The 9,829-nt window shown below is 33.0% G+C and overlaps 1 protein-coding gene across 9 annotated transcripts in view; it reads right to left on the bottom strand.

The window, feature by feature from the left end:
• Positions 1-4,794: 4,794 nt before the first annotated feature.
• Positions 4,795-9,829, bottom strand: part of LOC116165526 (calcium-dependent secretion activator) — a 67,609-nt gene continuing 62,574 nt past the window's right edge. For all 9 annotated transcript variants that reach the window (XM_031480042.1, XM_031480040.1, XM_031480041.1 and 6 more), the window contains 7 exons: positions 9,116-9,272; positions 8,927-9,068; positions 7,466-7,775; positions 7,249-7,407; positions 6,972-7,193; positions 6,783-6,919; positions 4,795-5,482 (listed from right to left, as the gene is read on the bottom strand). In XM_031480042.1, coding sequence (XP_031335902.1) covers positions 5,290-5,482; positions 6,783-6,919; positions 6,972-7,193; positions 7,249-7,407; positions 7,466-7,775; positions 8,927-9,068; positions 9,116-9,272 — 1,320 coding nt within the window. In that variant the 3' untranslated portion in view covers positions 4,795-5,289. The remainder of the gene's footprint in view (positions 5,483-6,782; positions 6,920-6,971; positions 7,194-7,248; positions 7,408-7,465; positions 7,776-8,926; positions 9,069-9,115; positions 9,273-9,829) is intronic.

Raw genomic sequence — 9,829 nt, 5'->3', positions numbered from 1 at the left:
CCCGGAAGTCGATTTTTTGTAAAAAAGTAAGGATTGTTTGAATTTGTTTTGAATTGAATCTCGCATAACTTTAAATAAATTGGCAAATAAGCAATTCTGTGCGTTTAACTTCTGTATTAAAATAAATCACTAATTATCACAATATTTAACAAAAAAAGTACTTTCGGCCTAACTTAGAACTCAAAAAAACCTTACTTGTAAAGCACAAAAGGTCTTCTAAAGTGTCTAAAAAATCATAGTACATTTTTAACGAAAAAAGTTTAACAATTATTTAAAAAATAATTCGCCGTTATCAGTTTCATTAACAAGGTAAACAGAGTCGTCCCCTTGGTCGACAAATTCCTCAGTCCCGCTAATCCCGCGGGATCCCGCTCCATTTATGTGCGGGATTAATCTCGCAAAAATGCTGCGGGATCCCGGTATTTCGGGATCCCGCAATCCCGGTATTGCATTCCCTAATGACAACGTTTAATAGCTTTAATTTATTTGGAAATTTTTCTATATAACATTATCGCATATTAAGAAACATAGTTATTCAGTTGTTTTCGTGGTTGTTTTGAGATTTCAATAAATAAATAAATAAATAAATATTACTGTAAATTACTAAATATAAAATGTACGTACTAAATTTTTGTCATTTGTCTTGGCCTTCAATTTTGCAGTTATAGCGATTCTGTTTTATGCATTTGATTCTGTATTTTATGAAGATTTGCTTATTTGTTTATTTATGTATTTGTTTAGCCAGATACCATACAGAATGCAAGTATCCCAATTACATGGCACTGGGATGCTGTACTTAATTAAGCTAAAACTTCATAGTAATTACGATCTTATATGACTAATTAATTGATTCAAAGAGCCGTGAAATATATCGATGTCTCTCTCACGGCACTTCTTATTTAAACCCAACATGCTCCTCGTTCTTTCATTTAACACATGGCACTTTGAGGTTAATTTGCTGAAGCAATTCTGGGGCATTTAGGTGATTATTCAGTATCTTATACTGTAACTATCAAATACTTTCAGGATCGTGAAGCCAAAGAAGTCGCTGTATGCAAATTTCGGAAAGAAATGTGCTACCTTCTTTCTCACGGATGCGTATAATTTAATACTTCTCTTAATTTTTTGGGGTTTTTGATACAAAGTGCTTTTAGAAAAATGGTACGATATTATAAACTTCCATTTTAAACTTCCTATACAGAGTGTTTCAGAAGGATTGCATAAGTAATTTCATATTAATCGAAGATGAAGATTTGGTCAAATGGACAATATTTTTGCCCCAATGAATGGACCCTAAATTCCATTCTTGATTTTTCAGCCTTGCAAGTAAGGAACTGTATATGCAGAGATAGCCTGTACATAATAATAATGATATTTATTTATTTCAATTAGCTACATTCTTTGTAGTTTGAAACACGTCAACTAATGTGTATATTCGTATTTACAATCACATATGCATAATTAAAAAGTTGACTTCACAACACGAATAGTAACAATTGCTCCTAAAAACTCGAATACGGTCCCATGTCTAAAATGAATTGAAAAATACGCTCTTATAAGTGATAAACTTTTAAACAACGTAGATACCCAAGGACAGTACACATTTCATTAGCAGAATGCGCGAAAATTGTAAAAAAATTCGTTAAGCCGCTTGTGAGCAAGAGGCGGAGTGCGCACTTTCAAATTTGTTTTTTCGATTTTAATAGCCCTTATGGACATTTCATGACTTAACGAGAATACAAACATGAAATAATTTTTAATTTATGATCGAATGATACCAATACCAAGTCTGTAAATGGTGTAGTTCCGAAGCCTTTGTGACTCAGACAGACAGATGGTCATCAAGAGCGCAAAAGTGCACTTTTTATTTTTGAAAGTGAAAGTGCACTAACTAAAAGTTTACATAAAATAGGCATCTTCTTTCTATTCTTGTTTGTAACACCTTGGAAAGAATCTGAAACTGGCTCAAATAAATTTAAACAATTTTTACTTTTATAGATTTTATAGATACACTCGTATGTACCTACTGCGATTATAAATGAAATTGTAATTTTATACTGCAGATTCTAGGGGTCATTTTAAATGCGAATTTATGGAATTTCCGTCTTCATCTATTTTTCGAACATGTATGTTTATTTCCACACATTTTTTCCAACCTATGATCTCTTCAGTATCCAAAGAATGGACTAATTGGGGATTCTCATTTTTCCGACGAGCAGAGCACGCAATCGTTGTAAAATCTTCTGGTAAGCTAACTATACCTACTCTTTTAACTTATAAATTCAGTTTGAACAGTTCAATTCCAATTTCACAGCTTCTACGTCCTCCTAATGCTCCAGGCCGGCTAACAACGTTATAAATTCTAAAACTGTAAAGCTTCTTTTGTAAAATAGTGCATTATTTTTTACAAGCTGGGACAAAGAAAAACTTGCTGTAGATCTAAGCTGCAGCTTTGCATTTTCCCCTTTTCTACGGGGGTATATTTCCGAAGCAATGAGCAAAGGCGTTTACCGCAACTTGAAAAGGGAGCACTAAGGAGTATGACTACAATTGAAGAGCAAAGCCTTACAAATAATAACGCAAAAAAATTGTATGAACACACGGAAAAGTAGTATTATTTGCACGACGGACTAAATGCTAATGTCCAGTTATCTACTTGACCCTGGCAGATTACAAAAATTTAGGAAAGAAAGTAGTTATTTTATTATGTTTTGAAAACCAAACACATTCCTTAAATTAAATCAAAATTTAGCTAATATTCTAACAAAGCATTTAAGGACACCCACGAACTTGACACAGCTGAAGCATCAAAAACAACTCGTAGTTTGGTTGTTTTTTTGGAAATACTCTACCGTTTTATTTGATACTTTCCTACAAAGCCTCATGTGCCCTAAACTCTCATATTCCCTCATAAACTTTACATATTCGGATTTCACATCTTGTTTTGATACTAACCTACGCTCTAATATCAAAAATCTTTTAATTGCAAAATCTTTTGAATTTCCTAATTTACTTACGTCCGCTTACTACAAACGTACTATCTTTGCCTACTTTGTGCCCGACAATTAATTACTATTCCAATATAGGTAGGTATATGAAAAGACAAAATGAGTTGAAGCACTTATAAATTCTACGTCAAAATTGAATATACTATCTTTTCCACACAAACGTCTGAACCTCACTCCGTCGTTCAAATCTCAAAACTAGCCATAAATCGCTATCCGTTAGTAACTTCCGTCGGGAGCCGACTTGCCACACGCCATCAACCAAATGTTGACTAAAATTCTTCTCCTTTTATTTGGAGTACCTAGGTAATGCCAAAGCTCCGATTTAACCAGTGTTCAATACTTAGTCTTGAGAGCAATTTTATTTTTCTTCCTTTCGTATTTTTACATCTATCAAATTTCAAATCTACTTGATCTACATTCTCATTATATATTCTCGACAGGCATCTTCAATTGTCTGCAATAAGTCATGTTATTTTAATAGGTAATAAAAAACGCACATGAACTGACAATTTTATTACAAGTTTAAATATAATTGAAAATTTTACTTTGTTTAAAAAACGTTATCTATAGTAATGCATTTTATATGTATTCAAAAATCGTTAACTTATTTCCGATAAAACCGGAAATATAATAAAAACATCTCCTACAATTCATCAAACTTCTTAATTGTGTAAATAATATTAATACAAAAGATATTATGAGCAGCAGTTTAACAAAATGAGGATCTATGAAATACCATGCAGTTTTTGCGCATGTGAGAATACAAAAATGGCGTGTCATAAAAAAGGTGTAATTACTCTTAAAACAATTTATTTTCTGGTAAGTACAAGTTAGATTAAAACATAACAATCTTTCTGACTCAAGTCTTTAGTATAGGCATAAAGTTACTATAGCTTCGCTTTTATTATGTCGACATCACAGGCCTAAGCATTCAGAATGAGACATTCTTATTAATTTAATTATTAAAAAGCAAAAACAAGACCGAAACGCAAATTAAATTCAAAAAAAGCCGCTTTACGTTTTAATTCACAAAAGCTGTTTTTTTTATTTATATTTGGAAAAGAATTTTATTTGGTCCAGATACAATGAAATCCAACTACTATAATAATGTTTTGGGACAAAGAAAGTTAAAGTCGGTTAATCGCTAATTTCGTTTATTACGAATTTTTATGTTATGAAATTTGAACAACAATTATTAAGTATGTATATTATGTTTATTGTGGTTAAGAAGTAGGTATAAGTATGATAAAATGGTTAAACGTTTAAATACGGAATGTCTTAATATCAGAAAGTTCAAAAATTTGTACTTATTATCAGTATCAGAAATTTCTTAACTACTTAGATATTGGATAAATGGCTACATCTCATTAACATACTTCCGGTGAGGAAAAATTCATGCAATAACACACATTTTTATTATAGCTTTTTTGATTATTATGTAGGTATTATTGAGTTTTTAATTCTTATACGCTAGATTCATAGCTGGAATTCATAGTAGCTGGGCTAAGGTATATTTTAATCAAGTTCCTATTTGACGTATTAGACCTGATGCCAGTGCTTAAAAGCATGTCAACTACACATATCTATTTTAAGTGCCCAAAAGTATTTCTCTTTTATTTTTTAAGATATGCAAGTTGCTTATTTTAACTTTCAAAAAAATAGTAGTGGTTACGCGATTGGGCACGAAAAATGGATCAATCCTTAATTATTACAAAGTTGCTATTGCACCGGTTGTTCCACCCCACATCACATTCTGTGATTTGTATTAAAATCTAGGTTATATGTGTTGTTCATTATTGGAATCTCTAATCACAACTACCTTCAGCCGATGCAATGACATTTCTATTTATTAATAATTACAGTATTAAGTATTAATGAGTGGTGTATTACAGAAGGCTTTTCAAAATATTTTTCGTTCTCGCTGTGGCACTTACCATTTCCGTGCGAAGAATATCTCTGGGGTTTACATGTGTGAGGATAAATTAAATAGTCCATATAAACAATGAAAAGAATTATAAACATTAATCATAAAGAACAAATTAGGTATTAACAAATTTAGAAATCGTAAAAAACGTTATTTTTAAATTGCTTTAAAATTATCTTATACTATTAAATATTCTTTATGAATAAAAGTTTATTATTAAATGGTTATCAACATATTCTAACAGTTTCAAAAATGTCTCAGATAGTACGCAACTCTCATAAGTTTTGTACCACCTACGTTGGATATATATTCTCTTTTAAAATATATACGCGATACATTATGTAAACGACTCTTATTTCAAAACCAACTGCTTGAACCGCCACCGAACTTTGTACTAAGTCCACCTATTCCTTTACCGAAAATGTTACCAACGCGACCAGCCACCATATTGCTAATATTTGCTACGTAGTTTCCATCTTCACTTAAACTCTCCATTATGTTACCTTTTGATTTACTTCTATCACTCTCTTCTTCTAATCCCTCGGAACCTCTGGAAATATACAAATAATACAATAATTTTACAATTTTACGTAAGCTAAAAAGGGTTGTTACAACCGGAGATGCGCGTGAAAATGCGGCGGCGTGCCAAGATTATCGCCTGACCAAAGCTGTGGCACACCAATATAATTATTGGGACTATCTAACATTGCTTCTGGTTATACTTGGGAACAACTTCGTTATTACTTTAGATTAAACAATATAATTTGCAAATGGTTTACACACCTACAATAAATTTCCATATTTTGTTTGAAAAGAAAATGATCTTTTAATAAAGTAGCTAAGTAGGTACATACCACAGATTGAAATAGGTAGTCTAAATCTGTGATAATATTCAACTTTTATCAAACAATTGCATTTCGACTCTCCGTCATCAAGATATTACGTATGAAGTTTTGACTCCACCAACAAAAAAACGCCTGGTCCAAACCTACCGCTTTCTGAGTAATTAGTTTCCCTTTCCTACACTTCATTTGAAGTTGGACTCACAACCAGTACCTACCAAACTACGAATTTTGTCAAATGCTTCTATTATAAAGGTTTTTTGGGGATTTTAGGAAAATCGCTACACAAGTAAGAACTTTACAATCTAATCTATACCTAATCCTTTCTCAATCTTTAGAGCAATATTTTGACGCAGACATACCAAGTCATGTAAGGATTTAGAAAAACCTATTATGTTGCATAATTATGGTACACATTATTTCTACCATTGGCAGGAAAGTCAATATTTCTACTCATATTTCGCTATAAATTAGACAGTTTGGTTTTCTAAATTAATTTGCAAAATCTTTCCCTTTTTACTCAACATTTGCTACATTAAAAAACTTGAGGTAGCCCTGTCCTGGTGATAAATGCTCTTACATACACACGATTTGACTCATATGAAGATTCATTTGCTTGTGCTCCCAGTCATTAGCAGCCATCGGTCAAACAAGATGGACTGCTAATGCTGAATTGACAAATGACACCTACATGGGGGCATACATAAGAAATACATTTACGCATCAATTGCTTTATATTTGTGGGCCTTTGGTGGTGTGCTGTGTAACAGTTTTGTGTAACGCGGTTATACCTACAGAACACCAACAGAATTAAATTCTGAAAGTTGTGCGGTCTTTATTTATACTGCAATTAGACCAAAAGAGTGTACTGGACGGGCATACTAACTAAACTATATTCGCTACATAGTGTACAACCGCGAAACATCTTGACCTGATGACTATGATAATGTTTAGTACAGAAATGTAAGAAAGATCACATTTATTTCAAAAACTAGAGTAGCCACGCACCCCTCTCGTTCCGCTTGTCCAATGGTAAGAGCACAAGTGGCTTCCTCAGTTTGCATTCTTTGCGAAATTGTCTGATAAGCTTTAGAATTAAGTTTGTCTTCCATTACGCCTTGTAGTTCGAAATCCGAATAAATTTTCTACAACAAATACATTATACATATTACATGAAACTTTTACAAGTAACTATACCTTGACAATAACGGCAAGGCACGTACATTGGTATGGATGTAACGAATGATCCAACCTTTCAGAAAGCCAATTACATAGCATATTAATTTGATTTGTGTACCATTGTTCAAAAAAATTTAATATCCACAACTCATCCGTAACTTTCCCTCTGATTTGGTCCATACAGTTTCGTGTAAAATTAACATAGCCTTGGCCCATATCCTTGCCCGAACCAGAAACATTCTGTAAGGATCTAGTTAAACAAATGCGTATGAGAAATACGTAGTCAGTTTTATACCGTAAAACTTAGAATTGATCCAATTAAGCTGCCTTCATCGTATCGCGATAATTTTGATAAAGTTGCTTCTAATACGGACATTAATTTACCAATCATTCCTTGATTCATACTTGCTAGTGTTTTATCAATTTGGTCATCTATTTTTGTGTGATATTGATGCTAAAATGATCCAAATATAAAATATACTTCTGTTGAAACAATAACAATTACAGCTTACCACATCAATACCATCAACAGCGCACAGTTTGAATGATTGGTTTTTGGCATCCAATATAACGTTAACCATGGCACACATTTCTGAAGGTATGATGTAATCCGTTGATATGAATGTAACTGATTTTTTCAGCCACTGTTGAAAGGCATTTTCCGTTCTTTGTATGCAAGATTCTATCATATCACAAGCCATTAATTTGAGTCTTTGTTCCAAATGCTGCCTAAATTCGGCATCTGGCCAATGGAGATCCCTTATAAACGATTGTAACGCATCCAACTTCCAAAATAAATCCTCCGATGTCGCACAACCGTTACTAAAAGTATAGTTAACTGACTCCAGTTTGTTGTGTTTTCAAAAAATTAATGTTTATTCTCAATTGAGATTGTTAGAGGTATACGGGGCAACTTAGTTCCACAGTCATTGAATATTAGTAGTGATGGCAAATGGGCTGAGAACATTTTATAACAACCTTACTTACCAAAGAAAGAAAGTTATATTTGTATATTAAAATGGGACAAAGAAAGACAAATTTTAAAAAACGCCCAATTTTGCTTTAGGTTTGATTGTGTTTGAAATATCTTATGTGATAGTATGAATGAGGAATATTTTCTACTTATGCCTGGAGACATATTCCTTACTCTAAAATCAATTAAAATTGAAGTTTTGTTACATTTAAACGGTGAAAGTAATGTAAATCAAGCAAATTTCACAGGACTACCAAGACACTGAAATATCGTGTATGAACAAAATATTTGTGTTGTCGGTCTTATTTTGAGCTTTATCAGAAAACAGCCAGAATACGGTTTTACAGTGCTTGGAAAAATCTACCAGACACCTCTAAAAAGCTTTATGCCGGTCACTAACAATTTGATTTAGATGCAATTTCCATGGATGAAGAGCAAGAAAACCATAAGGGTAAGAAGAAATGGGTTCACGATATTTTGAATAAGCGGAAAACCGAAAGAGAATTTGTAGACTTGTGTTTCTAATTTAAATACCTATACTTACAACATCCATTTGCACGTATTAGAATTAACACAATATGAACTGGAATTTAAGGTGGTGTACAAATCGACCGAATATTAATCAAAGCCTGCGGTGCGGTCTGGGTCCGCAAGTGACGTCACTACACGCGGCGAAAAAATTCGGTGATCGAGCGATCCTATATTATATAGCACCCTTTGGCATTGATGTAGGACTAGACTTAAAATCGGTTGATTTTTTTTATATGGGTCTCAGAACGTCCTATGTAGTACTGTACCACAAAGAGCCATACTGAACCATGTATGGTTTCCTGTCTTTTCTTTTCAACCCATGCATACATACTATAAACTCTTTAAGTAGTACATAATGAAACTATATCAAATAAAGACCAAAATAAATAATAAAATAAATAAAATACGACATAATTACGACTGATTTTAAAACCTGAGCAAAAAATAGTATAAATTGTACTAAACATACCCTTTAATCTCCCAACGTTCTTTTTCGAATCCTTTGTGAATAGACTGCGCAATTGATGATTCCATTAGATCCACATATCTAACGACTAAAGGTGCAAATGTGTCTCGCAGATGTTGATGAAACCGGCCGTTTTTTAAATTATCTGAAATTCAAATTGCAATATCATCTTACGCATATAATTTGGTTTACCATCAGCTCTTAAATAGTCATTCAAAATTTGAAACAAAGGAAACGAGTCCCATGTATCAGGTGGCTGTTCTGCTAATACTCTGTCCATATCCACGGCGAATAATGACCAGAAGATTTCAGCGTGTTCCACCAACAAGTCGCTGAACCATGCAAATGCCTGTATGAAAGTATATATAAGAGCTGGGAAATGTCATAGCCAAGTCTATGTTGTAAGTTAATTTGCCGGTATGAATTTCGTCTGATAGTATCCGCGAAGTTAAAAAATTAAGTAAGGATCTGACGAGAGCCTCAGAATACCAATTTTAAAGATCCAGGTACAACAATAACCATGCACAGAATTTTCAGGCGCTGACTGAAAGACAACACAAATACGTATAGCTGAAAATGCAATGGCATAGTCATACCATTCAAGCCAATAGAAAGATAATATAGAGTGGTCGCAGACTAGACACCAATTCAAGCAGAAGTGCGATTCCATACACTAAAATTTGTGTGGAATCGCACCTACGGAGGAAAGTGTAAATGTAGCAAAATACAAACACACATCAAACTAAATACATCTATGTGTTTCAGACAATTTTGTAAATGTGTCTTTCGTTTCTATAATTTGGTTATGTAGAGGTTCGTGTACATTGATGTGTTAATCAGTCGGCACCTGTTATTGTTATTTAAATTTGTCATCAACAGTTTTCTATGAACAGGAGGCAAATAGTA

Source organism: Photinus pyralis, unplaced genomic scaffold (genome assembly GCF_008802855.1).
Source record: "Photinus pyralis isolate 1611_PpyrPB1 unplaced genomic scaffold, Ppyr1.3 Ppyr1.4_LG3a, whole genome shotgun sequence".
In the NCBI taxonomy this organism is placed as follows: Eukaryota; Metazoa; Arthropoda; class Insecta; order Coleoptera; family Lampyridae; genus Photinus; species Photinus pyralis.
Note: the sequence above shows the minus strand (reverse complement) of the source record. Positions and strands in the feature narration are given on the sequence as shown.